Raw genomic sequence first — 15,449 nt, forward strand, 5'->3', positions numbered from 1 at the left:
ACAAGATAATACATCAATACAACAAGCAAGATAATACATCGATACATCAACATCAATACATCAATTGCATAGGAATATATTCCGCCTTTTTTGGTTTCATTTTACACTCTCAAGAGTTAAAATTATTGTTAAACATTACAATTGCATTGCATTACTTAATTACTTACTGCATTACTTAAAGGCTACACAATTACAGAATGTAGAAGAATTGTTATTTTGACCAACATTTGTCTGAATATCTCTCCTATCTCCCATCAACACAGAATGGAATTGTGGACAAAATCTTGTCCAATGATAACAAAACATTCTATGTTTTGGGTCCGAGAGGCCTTGATATGAAAAGGTTGACAACCCCTGAGCTAAACGAAAGCTTCTATATTTACCAGCTGCTCTCCAGTCCTGTAGCGTCCCTCGCCGATAGGGCCTGGCGTGCTGTTTCCTGACCCCAGCAAGGCGCTATCCGGACCGGGGGGAGACTGGATATATTCAGTTCCCGAGCCTGGCGTTTCAGCGGTGGTTCCCGACGGATACATGGGCGCGTACTCCTGGTAGAGAAGGTTCCTCAGCTTCTCGTCCAGGGACTTTATGGTGCTGTCCACGAAGCCCCCGCCTCCTCGGGCCATGCGTCCCTCTCCGTCCGACTCGCTGGGCCCCATGGCGTGGTGGTGCGGCGCCGGGCTCTGGGGCAGCGAGGACCCCTTGGCGCTGCCGCCCACGCTGGGAAAGGGCTGCTGGAGGACCACGGGCTGCTGCTGCAGCGGGCGGTCTCCGCCACGGGAGGCTGACTGGTAGGAGGAGACGGACAGAGGATCCCTGGATCCCTGGATCCCAGAGGATACCATCTCCTGGAGGTAGGGGTGGGCGATATGGTGATAATTATCATTGAGACGATACAATGTCTCCACGATATGCCTTTTCAGAGGTATCGTATATATCGTGATACAATTGAGAGAGCCTTGTAAAAAATCCTGTTTAATCGTTAATACAGAGATTCATTGCAGAATTCAATTTAAACCTGCATTTTGGTCTAAATCAGTAGTTCTCAAACTTTAAAAATGTCAAGGTCTCCACTTAACTCTGACAAGTGTACAAATGAAACCAAATGGACCCGTAAGGGTCCATTTGGTTTCATTTGTATACTGTCAGAGTTACATACTTGTAAAGTTCAATTTAGACCTCCAAAAGGAACCCAGAGAGTCTAGTTTTTGTCAAGTAATTTGAAAATAACCATAAAAAAACAATGTGAAAAGGAATCGTGATAAAATCGTGTATCGTGATACAGCTTGGGAAAATATCGTGATATTGTATTTTTCCATATCGCCCACACCTACCTGGAGGGGAAGAGGAGTCAGGGCGGCCGCGGCCGCGGCCTGGGCGCCGGTCACATCCAGGGTCAGGGGCATGACCAGCGGGCAGCAGGCCACCTCCTCCACCATGGAGGCGGCACACGCTATGTCCGCCATCTGCATCTGCTGAGCGGCGTGCATGGGGGTGACGGAGCCGGGACGGGCCTCCTCCTGTGACTCGTCCAGAGACAAGGTGGTGCGCAGGGCCAAGGGGACCATGGGCGGGGCGCTGGCCGGCGGGGCCGGCTGCCCGCCGTGCTGCATGTAGCTGCTGATGGGGTCGCCCGAGCCCAGGGTGGGCGGAGCGGAGACGGGAGGAGACATGGTGGCCAGGAGGAGGGGGTCCGTGTTGGGCATGACGGGAGGACTGCAGAACCCATAGGCCTCGTAGTTGAAACCCCCACTTCCACCGGACATGGTGGAGGATGCCGACTCCTCTCCTGTGGGGAGGACAAACAGAAGGCTGGATCAGATCATATAGAAGCATTTCTTTCATTTGGAAAAACACCAGTTTAGTGTCTAATTAAAAAAAATTAAGTAAACATTTCTCAACTTCATTCAGAACATGTAAAAAGGATGTCAATGCAATTCATATCAAGGGGATCTTTGTTCAGCTGCCACCAGCTGGCGCTGTTGGACTACTTTTGGGAAGGGGCTGTCTGGATTTGTGCTTCAATCATAGTTCTCAACCTGTGGACAAATTATTGTGGGGGATCCCCAGATGATTAACTTAATGTGCAACATTGTTTTCTCACTCAACAGTAAACAAACCAACATAAAGTTTAAGTGTTTAGAAAGTATCTGCGCATTTCTAAAGTGAAAATAGCATTGCGAGGCGTTGTGAGCATGTAGATCTGCTATTTTCACAATAGAACCATGTTATACAAAATGTAATGCCTCAACTCTTAGAGCTCGTCAGGGTGGGGGAGGGGTCCCAGTTAAATTATGTTTATTTTGGGGTTCGCGGCCTGAAAAGGTTGAGAACCACTGGTCCACTGAGTACAGTGGTTCCCAAACACTGGGTCGACACATTTTTATGGGTTCGTACATTTTTTTTGTCAAAAATGTTTTTTTTATCCCTGAAAAGCTAAGATTTTCATGAATAAAAAAATATATAATCTTAATGATTTTCTAAGTAATTTTATTAATACAAAATAATAATAATCTGAGAAACTCCATAAATTCAAAATAAGTTGTTTCAGAAGTAGTGAAAATAGCCAATCTACAAGCTCACAATGTGGCGCAAAGCGATGCATTGTACGCTTGTAGATCTGCTGTTTCACTAGCTTGGGTCCCGGGCAAAGCGTCTAGTCTCTATTTGGGAGTTTGGGAACTAAACCAAAGAAGTAAAAGTCACCTCTGGCTGCAGCTGGCCCTGCAGTGCCACCGTCGGCCGGCTGGACGGTGGCCGCGCTCCCATGGGACTCAGATGGAGTCTCCTGGCTGGACGCGGGAGTCTCCTCCACCGGACAGATTATGAACCACCTCCTACCGGTGTGAAGAACTGCAAGAGAAGAGAAGAGGAAGAGAAGAGAAGAGAAGAGAAGAGAAGAGAAGAGAAGAGAAGAGAAGAGAAGAGAAGAGAAGAGAGCTGTACTTTTAAAAGGTATGAAAAGAGGTGTCGTAGTCTAGTCACACGTATTGTACATCTTAAAAAGGTGCAGGGTTGAGAGAAACATCACGCGTAAAAAAAATAAAAAAGTACAGAAACCTGCATGCACAGCAAAATAACTATTTTTAAGACATTTAAATGCAGTACCATGTGAGAATGTGCGTAGGTTTCGGTACTTTTTTTATACTTGAAACAATACAATTAAAAATAAACCTGTTTTGGCCTATGGAGCAAGGGAAACTCATTTACCATTCTGCTGATATACAGGTTGTGGTGCTCCGTTCAGCTGAGCCTGCACACAGAGAACAAGAACAGATGTCGCTGTCGCTGTGTCCTGTTCTATCGTGTTGCATCTCTTGAGTCTGTTTTACGGCATTCTTGAGCAGTGGTTCTCAGCCTTTTCAGGCCGTGACCCCCACCCAGAAGAATCATATTTGAACTTTGCCCCCCTTTTTAGGTATTAAACATTTCTTTAAGACCATTAAAGTGACAATATTTGGGGACCCCTCCTCCAAAATAAAATCATGCGGGGGTCCCGACCCACAGGTTGAGAACCACAGTACCTGCATCCGCATTTGTACCTTTAACTTTATGTCACAAGTGTGTGCGGTTTATAGACAATTACGGTAATAGTAATGGCACCAACAGTGTTAAATATCATCTGTCTGCAATAGCTTGATTCACTTCCTGCAATTCTGCCGACACATACACGAGCCATACAGTATGTAAAATCGACCAGCTTCATCGGGAATCCCGTGCCTGTATTTTTCTAAGTCATGTTATGTTTTATGTCTTTTATACTCAAATGATTTAACCTATCTTTTAACCACACAATGATGAGCCTTTACAATTAAGACATTATCACCCACCCTACTTGTAATGTGATGTGATAATAATGATGCTTTCTGATTCTGATTATACTGTAGTTTAACTGATATAAATATGATATTGCAATGTTTTAAGTATTGCCATTTCAATGTTTGTTCGTCGGAAAATGTGAACATGTTTTAGATTTTCTACATCATTTGACAATAAATGTCTTTCAACATTTTTGGGAGGGTCCTATTAAAAATAAATGACATGTATCACTTTCACTTCTAGAAATAAGGGGGGCGCTACAAAAGGCGCTACAAAAACAAGTTGAACTTTATGCTACTTTTCCTCAAATATTCCCGTTTCACAACAGCTATAGATTATAGAACATCTGTGCAACCATACTTTTTTTTGCATTTTCTCAAAATGTTCTAGTATCTGTATACACATGTGTGTGTGTGTGTGTGTGTGTGTGTGTGTGTGTGTGTGTGTGTGTGTGTGTGTGTGTGTGTGTATATATATATATATATATATATCTTTTTATGTCTTCATTTGAATGCGTATTGCTATGCATATGTGTTCATGTATGCGTTTACGTTCATGTTTGAGTTAAGCAGGCATTACCTCTCCCCCTACTAGTCCTTCAGAAGTAAGGCCTTTCTGGGGACTGGTCCCCAGAACAGAGCCCATCTCACCCTCCATGTCCTCATTTAACATGTCTTCAGCTTTGTCCATTATGTCTTTCAGCTGGTCAATGAAGATCTCCTTCTCAATGGGAAGAATAAATCCGTTCTCTACCTGCAGTCAACAATTTGATCATAAGCAGCAGCATTAACACCACCACAATCACTACATGTCACTATATTTTATAGAAAATGAGAAAGCAAGTGGGGTCACTATCAATACTGTAAAAGTAAAAGTCCGGAATTCAAAATGTACTTGAGTGAAAGTACAAAAGTATTGGTATCAAAATATGCTTAAAGTACCAAAAGTAAAAGTACAAAATGTTTGAAAATAGCCTATAAAATAGGGCTAAAGTAGATTAATGTATGTTTTATAAAATAATAATTTATATCTGCAAAGTAATAGTAAATAAAGTTTTCAAATAATTGTAGTGGAGTAAACGTACAATATTTGGATCCGAGGTGTAGTGGAGTAGAAGTAAAAGTATTGGAAATTGGAAACACTCCAGTAAAGTAAAAATACCTAAAAATTGAACTTAAAAAATTGAACTTAAGTACTACTTAGTTACTTTACACCACTGGTCAAGATATACTATACATTTATTAGGATATGACATGAGAAAGCAGGTGAGGTGAGACCATGTTTTTGATGTTTCTTTGTGCCATGACCGTTACCATATAAATGGCGATTTCCTCTGGAGCATCACAGTCCAGATCAAACTTGAACGTCACCATTTTGTGGTTGTGGGTTTCCAGCTGGCATTCCACCATTTTATCGCCTGTGTTGCTAACCTGTAATGGAGAGGGAATTAGATGTTTGTCTGAACATGACAGTCCAATAAAATATGTAAAATTGCACAAAATGATAAATGGTCATCATAATCTCACATGAAGGATGCTCAGTTTGGGTTTGCTGGTCTTTTCTTGTCGTGAGCGCGTGCGCGCTGACTTGCGATGGTGTTTCCTGTGTTTTCCGTCTCCTTTCCCCGCACTAGCGAAACTCTCGTAACCATCGCTGGTTTCCTTACCAGAGGCCACGTCAGAATTGAGACTGTAAAGGAATGTTCACAACACACATAAAACACTCTTTGTCTTTTTATGCTCTACTCAGGGTTCCCACTCATTTTTACCAATTAATTTCCAAAACCTTTCCAAAACCTTTCCAGAATATTGAGCCCAATTTCCAGGACTATATAACAATAATTCAGCTCAATAACGAGTCGCTTACTCCTATGCGCAATGCCCAAAGACAGGTAGTGTATGCCAGTGGTTCTAAACCTTTACAGACCGTGACCCCCAAAATAATCATATTTGAACTGGGGACCCCGGCAACCTGACGAGCACTAATAGTTGAGGAATTTTGTATAACATGATTTTATTGTGAAAATAGCCGATCTACATGCTCACAACGCCTCGCACTGCTATTTTCACAATTTCTGCCTAATATTTGACAATTTGGCCAAAGTTTAATTTGTCATTTCAGAGGTATTAACAAAATCAATAACCAAAGACAATGCATAGCTATTTTTTCCAGGACCTTCCAGGACCCTTGATCAATTCCAAAACTGTTCCAGTACTGGAAAAATATTTTTCTAATTTCAAAATATTTCCAGGAATTTCATGACCGTGGGAACCCTGCTCTACTGTATGACTGGTGTAAGTAGAGAGCAGAGCTGCAGCATTCAACACCTGAATGACTGTTAATAATCACTGTGTTCACACACCTGTCATAGGCATAGTTGGGTAAAAGCGTTGGTTTCTCCTGAATCACATCCTAAGAGTGAAATAACAGAAAGTAAGAAAAGAGCTCATTAGAGTTAGTACACTAAAAACCTTTTAATGATTGTACTTTGTGCTATTTGTGTGTGTGACAATAAGGTGTTTGTGTGTAGATGGGGAGTAAGATATAGTATATTATACTGGAAATAAAGATGTCACATGCCAACTTACTGTAAACACAAATGAAAAGCCACAGACCACAACAATGTCATCAAAAATATCATATATATCAAAAAATATCACTATTTGTATGTATTTGATGGTGATATTCTTTGTGCATCAAAACAAAAAAACAATGATTGATTTTCACAAATTTATCCCGTATTCAGATGTAATTATGTTTCAACAACAGTTTTTCTGTACAACAAATAATAATAAAACAACAATTTGTGTGAGTTTTGGACAAAATCGGAGTAGTACCAAAAAGTGTGCCGTTCCAACTTGGCGGGCCGGAGACAATAAAATAAACGATACAATTTTTAATGATTGATAAACATATCTACATCTACATCAGGGGTTCCCAAACTTTTTTCTCAGGGCACCCCATAAATATTTTTTTTTAATCCCAGGCACCCCTACATTATAATTCTCACTCCCAGCACCTTATATTTATAGCATAGCATCGTTGTCGGGTGGAAACCTTGTATGTCCAAAACCGTTCGTTTTGTATTTATCATCTATAAAATGTACTAAACTAGTGAAAACAGCAGATCTACAAGCACACAACGCCTTGCGATGCGAGGCGTTGTGTGCTTGTAGATCGGCTGTTTTCACTAGTTTTGTGCGACAGAGGTTTCTGCCTGACAGTGATGATATTTTAGTGGTTATGTTGCGAGGAAAACGTTGAGATAATAGCCATTTTGGTTAGAACTGACAGAAAATAACTGTACTTCAAGTTCATAAAATTATACTAAATATTTTTTTCAAGTGTAAAATAAATTCCAAATATTATCAAATTATGTTGCGGCACCCCTGGACTGCCGTTGCGGCACCCCAGGGTGCCCCGTCACCCACTTTGAAAACCCCTGATCTACATGATTGGTATACTATACAAAATGGGGTTTTACACGTACCTCTACAGGAGCCTCTGGTTGAGGTGGGCTGGATGCAGTTTCAGCGTCTAGCTTCTGTTGCGATGTTGTGATGAGGCTGGCACACTCAGGTGCTGGCGCTGCAGTCTGGATGCCAGCAGACTGCAGAACAGGAGCTGGATCCGTGGCAGGAGGGGCAGCGGCAGGGGCTACGGCGTGAACTTGAGCTGGCAGAGTGGCTTCAACTTGAGACGAGACTGGACCTGGACCTGGGGCTGGGCATAACGGCCGAGCTGGCATTGAAGATGTGTCTGTGCTTAGAGACAAGGCCGCAGATGGGTCTAACGGGGCACTTGACTGAGAGATGGTTTGAGCTTGGACTGGGTCTGAGGACGGGACTATCCCTGCGGTCGGAGCTTGAACCGGAATTGGACCTGGGCCTTGAGAAGGTGTCGCTGCTTGTGCTGGGGCTAAGTCTGTGACATGGGTTGGTATCGGGGCCGAGGCCAGGGTCTGTAATGGGGGTTGGGTGTCACTGTCAACTTGAACTGACACTGAGACTAGGGTTGGAGCTGATGCAGAGACTGGGGCCGAGGCCGACGCCGGGGCAGAGGTGCAGGCGCGGGGTGGGGCTGGGGGTATTGAAGGGGCCATGGTTGGAGCAGCTGACGTTGCAGGTGTGTAGGTGAAGTCTAGGCCAGCTACAGCTACCGCCCCGCCTCCCCAAGGTGGGGTTGGGTCAGCAGGCACGGCAGGATGAACCGGAGCCAAGACCTGACCACCTCCCATGCTCCCCTTTGGGGTCGTTTGTACCTAGAAAATAGCGTCACGTATATTAGAATTGGACACTCACAGCAGACACTGAGCGCAGGATACAGTCCTTTGAAAGTAAATGCTACAGAAGGATGCTACATAATATATCACAGGGGTCTTCAACGTTTTCAGGCCAAGGACCCCTTAATTGAGAGAGAGATGAAGCAGGGACCCCCACAACCTGTTCATAGATTCATTGTTTGATATATACCCCTGATATATCATATAAAGAACACCGGGCAAATGATTATGTTAGACAGTTGGTTATCACCAATGCTGGATAACAGTATCAATCGCAAATTGGCCTGGTATGGTCATGGCACAGGACAAACGTCACTGTCAAAAAACATCCTACAGGGGACAGTGGAGGGAAAGCGGAGAAGAGGCAGGCAGAGAAAGACCTGGATGGCCAACATCAAGGAGTGGACTGGCTGCAGCTTCCAAACCCTGCTACGCACAGCAGAAGATGGAGAGTGTTGGGGATCCCTGACTGCCCATATTTGTGCCCAAGCATCCACCATGACACCCCTACACCCAGGCCAGGAGATGAGGGAGTGAGTGAGGTGTTAGAATCTCACTTCAGCAGTGCTGGGAAAAGTACTCACATTTTATACTTAAGTTAAAGTATCAATACTGCAATGTAGAAATACTCCGTTACAAGTAAACGTCCAGAATTCTAAATGTACTTGTGTAAAAGTTTTTTTTTTTTTTTTTAAGTATTGGTAACAAAATGTACTTAAAGAACCAAAAGTATAAAGTACTCATTATGCAGAATGTCCCATTTCATGTTTTCAAATGTGTAAAAATCTATTGAAAATATAAGGCTGAAGTGGTTAATGTACGTATGTTTTGTGATAATAATCTAATTCTGAAATAACTAAAATTATCAAATAATTGTAGTAGAGTAAAAGTACAAAAAATACTAAGTACAGTACTTGAGTTACTTTACACCACTGCCAATCAGCTTATGCATGATATGGCTTCGACCAAAACACCACACAGAAACCAAGACACAGAAACCAAGACAAAACGGCACTATGGAATAAAAGATTCGCCATGTCTATACTAGGGCATTCACGAATAGTGATTTTTAGTATTCGAATTATTCAACCTCAAAGTATTCGAATAGTCGAATATTCGACAGGACTGGCCAAACTGTCAAATATTAAGTAAGCAAGAGGCGAACATTGTGAAAATAGCTGATCTACATGCTCACAACGCCTCGCGTTGCGGAACTGAGTCAAATTAAATGTAATACCTACAATCCCAAGTGCTTGTCAGGGTCCCCAGTTTATTTTGGGGGTCACGGCCTAAAAAGGGTTGAGAACCCCTGGTATAGAGCATTAACAAATTCATCCACCAGGGGCATTGACAACTCATTCGTATGACTCTCTATGTAGCCAAGCTTTATAAACTATATACTTTTTAAAGTGAAAACAATAAAAAATAAATAAAAATAACCGAATATTCGACTTCGGTGAACAACGTCGAATAGTGACTTTGATATTCGAATATTCGAATATTTGGTGAATGCCCTCCTAGTCTATACTGCGAAAACCGAGTCAAACATTCACCTGGACAGGCTGCTTTGTGAAGTCCTGCTCGGGGTACGAGGCGGGTTGTGCCTGGGAAGGAGGCGCAGTGTGGACAGTGTGGGCAGTGCCAAGGTCGTGCTGGGAAACGGGTGGGCAGCCCTGTTGCTGGGGCATCGTAGCGGGTGTGGTCATAGCAAGCGGTGCCGGGATGGGCGCTGCCACGCTAGGCGCCTGGTTGGGGTGAGAACACCCACTGATCGTGTTGTACAATTATAGATACTATCTGTGTAATGGCTGTGGATAACGTCCTGCAGTGCAACTAGAAGTGTAACGATATAGCAGCTGCATCAAAGAATACATTTTACAACAATCTACTATATCGGTATGCAAACAGCAATCGTATCGAATCGTTTTGCACGGCAAATAACTGAATCGAATCGTTTTGCAATGCAAATAATCGATTAAGCACTTGTAAGTTGTATTTCGCAATTTTAAGTAGAAAAAAGAGAAAGAGGGGTTTAATTACTTTTCCATTACATATCACTACATTTGGTTTATTTAGTTACTGTATTGATTTTAAATCGTTGAATCGTATCTTATCGCCATGAATGAACCAATGTATGGCATCGTCAACCACGTATCATCATGATACATATTGCTGTTAAGATGACACCCCTAAGTGCAACCTACCAGCGTGTCGTTCTGCAGGGGCTGGAGGGGCGGAGGAGCACTGGACACAGGCATGTCAGGAGGACTCGGCTGAGTGGCAGCAGGCTGGACTCCACATAGCTGTTGGAAACCAGACAGAGAGAAGAGAGATCAAGCTGACAAAATATATCGTCGTTGTCGGGTGGAAACCTCGTATGTCGTTTTGTATTTATAATTTTAAAAATGAACTAAACTAGTGAAAACAGCAGATCTACAAGCACAAAACGCCTCGCACCGCGAGGCGTTGTGTGCTTGCAGATCGGCTGTTTTCACTACTTTTGTGTGACAGCCTTGTATGATGAAGCAGGGCTTTACTTGGTGAAAAAACGTACAAATGTGAAACTTGGAGATACGAGGTTTCTGCCCGACAGTGACGATATATTATATTTGATCATTTACAGCAAATGTGTTCTTTACATTCCGGCTGCACGGGGGTCTCTTAAACACATTAACTGTGGCGTCCCTATTTTGGACGTGATTGTTATTATTTTTCAAAGATGTTCCTTTTTCCACAATTTTGCACATTTTCCACATTTTCAGAAATGCGTTTGTGAGCTTGCACCGTAGATTGTCTATTTCTGAATAGCTGGGGTATAAAATAAGGCTTAAGTGGTTAACAGTTATAGTCCTATAAAATAGCCCACAGTATCTGGTATGAGGTGGTAGGTCTACCTGGGAACAGATCCTAACTGGCTGGAATTGGAACTAAAAAGCGGAATACAGACGGGAAGAAACCAAAACGCAAGCAAAGTAGAGTCGTTCAAAAGTGGACGATACTGCCTGAAACGCTGGTATCGTTATCGCCGAGTATGACAGACTACGTCATTTATCACCTGATGATATTGATATTGTAATCATTTGAATGTTTCTGTTGATACTGCACTAGTGTTTTATACTCTTAAGACAATATTGAATCTGGACAAATTGGACCCGGTGTGCATGATGTCATAGAGACACCATGCGTTCATTTATTGTCCATGTTTTCTGCGCGTAAAATCGGACCCTGTGTGCAAAGGCCTTTACTGTACTGTTTACATTATTATTTTACTAACTTGTAGTTCCACTAGCAATTATTAATTGATTTTTTATGTATTCCTAACTTCAAGAAACATCATAACTCTGAGAGTGTTCAAATGGAACCAATTCCATTTTCCAATTTGTACACTCTCAGAGTTACAGACCCATAGGGGTCCATTTGGAACCTGGAATTTTGGAATTTGGAGTCCTTAGTTGAGCAAGACTCTGAACCCCTAGTTGAGCAGGTTGGTGCCTTGCATTTTTTCCTCCGCCATCGGTGTATGAATGTGTGTGGATGGATGAATGTAATGCACAATCTCTGTAAATAGACTTGGATAAAGAAGCTATATAAATGCTCCCAATGAAATATTCACACCAGCGGATCGTGCATGCATGCATGAATGCACGCACATAGGCACGTGTACAAACACATGGAGCTCAGCAAGGGGAAATCTTCCAAATGTTTTATCCTTCTAAACTACTGTAAATAGTACATGGGATACCTAATATAATCATATGAATTTAGACAAGGCTGTCGGTTTAGATAATACTGTGTGTGTGTGTGTGTGTGTGTGTGTGTGTGTGTGTGTGTGTGTGTGTGTGTGTGTGTGTGTGTGTGTGTGTGTGTATGCACGTGTTCTCTTGCAGCGAAGGGGGTGATGTACTGAATGCCTACCATAAAAACTGCTAGCCTGGCGTTGCTCATACTAATTCCTCACTGCGTGTCGTACCAACAGGGGGTGTTGTTGTGCAGTCTGGTTTATTAACCAGGCTAAAAAACTGCAGCAAGTCATTTTGGATTGCTTAAAGGTGATACACCATGAAATTTCACTTTTCCTATTTTAAAACCTTTTTTTGGGGTCCCACTAGCACCTTCTATCCTCACAAAGTCCCATTTCTGAGCGTTGTGTCTTTCTCTGGTTTTGGGAAGGCGGAGGTTAAAAGCATCCCACGGGTTCTCAAAACAGGCTGTCCAGATTTGCCGTTTTTGAAGAAAAAAAAAAATTTTTTTTTTTGCTTTTTTTTTTCAAAAATATATATTTTGGGACATAAACAATATGACATAAATACTTTTTAAATGCATGGTGTATCACCTTTAAGCCATTAAAGAAGATTTCCTATTTTGGTGTTGGCGTATAGCACTGACAGCCAGGCAGGCTGGTGCTTTATAGCCCACGGTCCAAAAATGCTGATGAAATCAAAATAAACACAAAATGTATACTCTGGTTTAGAGGCACACAGGCGACAGTCCAAATGCGTTGGTGTCGTTTTGCTAGGCATCCATCATCCGCAAGCCAGGCAACAAGAGCGTTGTTGCAGCCAGGCTTCCATGTTATACTGTGCATAATTCTGCTGCACCGTTTGTATCTATATCTGCTACCGGGGCCTGATGTACGGTAGTTATGGGTGCATACAGTTTTACCCGTATTGCTTCCAAGATCATCAGAGTTCCCACGCCCACACTTGCTGATATGTACTGTACAATAAGGCCATCACACACTTAGCACGTTCAATAACAAATGACACTGATCATCCCCTGTATCGCTACTTCCACCTCATGCTATCTGGGGGCGAACATACAGAACCCTGAAGTTGGAAAAGAAACATTTTAGCAGGAGTTTTGTCCTCTCAGCCATTGCGGCATTAAACAAACTGATAGGATGGTTTTGAAGATTCAGCGTTAGTTTATGTAGCACACAAGAGTCTAGCCCCGCCCAGCTGTAGTCAGCTGTCGGTCAGCTCTTTTCCCATTCCTCATTCACGTATCAGCTGGTCATTACGTCACACTGTCATACTCCAATCAAAGCTCTCATTCAGTAGGGAAGGGTCCTTTAAATACGGCTTGCTTTCTCTACCTATGCTTGGTTATCCGAAGACTCGGATACTGGCTGCTAGCTGCCTCCTCCACCTTTGATCAGTCGGGCTAAGCTCAAATACTTGTGATTATGTGTGATTAAGTTACGTGTCATCATGTATTGCTATTGTATCCCTATGGGGGGTCTTGCTTAGCATTCCCTGATTTTGCTTATAGCATGCTCAAAAAGCACACACAAAGTTCAGGGAACATCTCCGAACGCGGAGCCCTTCAAGCGCCAAAATAAACTGTATTCCATTCATGCAATAAAATGGTTAAACCTACTTTGACGTTCCTGACTAAATTCTTTGTACAGTGAGGACCTCATGTTTTGTCTTTGTGATATGTTGTTTTGTGTTATATCAATGGTTATGTGTTGTTTTTGTTTTCTAACAGACAAATATCCCTACAGGGACCATAAACATAATTATTATTATTACAGTACCTGCTCCTGGCTGGCCTGGGCCGCGTGTACGGAGGGGGCTACAGCTGGGAGGCTCTGCTGCACAGAGGGGGCTGCAGGCGTCGCTGGAGCCGAGATGGTCTGTTCCCAAAGACAGAGACGAGAGCTCAGAAGCAGTATCGATATGTTGTTAAAACCACATGAACCCTGGCATCCCTGTTTTGGGCAAATGCTTAAAAAAAAGATATCAAAATATTTCAGGTATAATATAAAAATGATAAAAAAAACATAACACAAATAGCAGATCCACAAGCTCACAACGCGTTGTATTGCGACGTGTTGTGAGTGCATGTGTAGATCGTCTATTTCAGCTATTTGACATATGACAAAGTATATTATTAACAGGTCGCTGGAGAACGGAATTATACTATAACATATATGCAACCGATGGATGCGGGGTTTTTGTATTTTAAGGCACGGACAATCATCAGTAGAAAACAGAAGGCAGATAGTGATTCACTTATAGCAGTTAGGCAGACAGTGGGTTACTATCCTCTGCTTTACACCTCCACCCATCAAAACCAGAAACTCCTGCAGAAAAAGGGGGAAAATCTTGTTTGTGGTTTAAGCAAAGGTTGCAGAGTTCAGCTGCGGTGATTTTGTTCTCATCATTCAAGATGCAGAGGAAGCGGAGCGAAGCATTTTGGCAGAGCCACCAGCAGAGGAAACAGCCCCAGGCAGGCCCCTGCATGTACAAGAGGCTGCCAGTTCTCTCACCTACCATCGGACCTGGTCTGCCCACCATGTCACGTAGGCCTAGCGGCAGTTTGCTGCTGTCCAGACGGGGGCTAAACAAGACCGGCATGCTTCGACTCTGCTCGGTGCGCTCGAGCACAGAGGGGGCGGCGAAGCCGAGCCCGCCGAGCTCCCAGCTGAGGTATGTGGGGCGCTGCTGGTGCGTCGCTCCCTTTTCCGGGAGGCTGAGCGGGCTCGTCCTGCCGCGGCTTACAATGTGGTGGAGGCATTGGTCGAGAAGAGAGATGTCCCCCCAGCTACCGTGGCACACACCCCTCGGGGACAAGGCGAGGGGGGACAGTGTGGCAGGATGCGACGGCGAGGTCACCATTGGGGGCGAAGCCAGCGGACTGGTTAACACTAAGGGAGAGGGTGGAGCCCTGAGAGAGGACTTATAGACTGTTGGTGCCGGGGGAAGCGGGGGCATGTGTCTGTGTCCCAGAGAGCCTCCGGCGTTAGTCCTGTCCGCCAGCAGGAGAAGAGGTGCCTTGCAGTGTCGGCGGGGCTGGGTGCCAACAAGCAGAGGGCTCAGACGCAGCTCTGACGGGCGTTTTAAGGGCAGGGAAAGGTGACCTGCGGCTGCGTTGTTGGAATGACTTGCTAGATCATGATAGGAATGATGATGTTGATGATTGTGAGAGGACAAGAGAGGACGTTGAGGGTAATTATTATAATCTAGACTGTGAGCGGCGTGCACCGAGCTGTCGTGGCCACCTGGCGTGCACCCCGGTGGAGACAGGTCCTGCTTGGAACAGCAGCTTGTCTGAGGGTTCACGTTCCTAGTGAGAGAGGGGGTCCTACACCGCAGCATCTCCACCAAGGGGCCGCTGCCGTGCCTCAAGCACCCCGAGCTCTCTGTGACGAGAGAGGCCGCCTGAGATACCAGATATAAGGGCTCGCTGGAGTGTCTCTGCTTGGGGTACACATTTTTATGAAAGGAAAAAAATATAAATATAAATATAAAGTTATTTTACAACATTTCTGACAGGAAATATGGTAAACAATGTGGGGAGATTAATGGAGAAAATGTAACAATGAGAGAGTAACAGCGGTCACTCA

At 43.7% G+C, this 15,449-nt stretch overlaps 1 protein-coding gene across 1 annotated transcript in view; it reads right to left on the reverse strand.

Annotated features, from left to right (window-relative positions):
• The window catches only part of wnk2 (WNK lysine deficient protein kinase 2), a gene marked incomplete at its 5' end in the record, with an annotated part of 48,379 nt that overhangs the window by 14,490 nt on the left and 18,440 nt on the right, over nucleotides 1–15,449 (reverse strand). The window contains 14 exons of the mRNA XM_080728145.1: nucleotides 384–845; nucleotides 1,332–1,786; nucleotides 2,704–2,850; nucleotides 3,208–3,250; nucleotides 4,396–4,569; nucleotides 5,130–5,246; nucleotides 5,343–5,505; nucleotides 6,179–6,228; nucleotides 7,307–8,077; nucleotides 9,652–9,843; nucleotides 10,303–10,401; nucleotides 12,761–12,814; nucleotides 13,638–13,736; nucleotides 14,377–15,300. Coding sequence (XP_080584271.1) covers nucleotides 384–845; nucleotides 1,332–1,786; nucleotides 2,704–2,850; nucleotides 3,208–3,250; nucleotides 4,396–4,569; nucleotides 5,130–5,246; nucleotides 5,343–5,505; nucleotides 6,179–6,228; nucleotides 7,307–8,077; nucleotides 9,652–9,843; nucleotides 10,303–10,401; nucleotides 12,761–12,814; nucleotides 13,638–13,736; nucleotides 14,377–15,300 — 3,750 coding nt within the window. The remainder of the gene's footprint in view (nucleotides 1–383; nucleotides 846–1,331; nucleotides 1,787–2,703; nucleotides 2,851–3,207; nucleotides 3,251–4,395; nucleotides 4,570–5,129; nucleotides 5,247–5,342; nucleotides 5,506–6,178; nucleotides 6,229–7,306; nucleotides 8,078–9,651; nucleotides 9,844–10,302; nucleotides 10,402–12,760; nucleotides 12,815–13,637; nucleotides 13,737–14,376; nucleotides 15,301–15,449) is intronic.

This window comes from Nannobrachium achirus (genome assembly GCF_963921795.1).
Source record: "Nannobrachium achirus genome assembly, chromosome: 6".
Lineage (NCBI taxonomy): Eukaryota > Metazoa > Chordata > Actinopteri > Myctophiformes > Myctophidae > Nannobrachium > Nannobrachium achirus.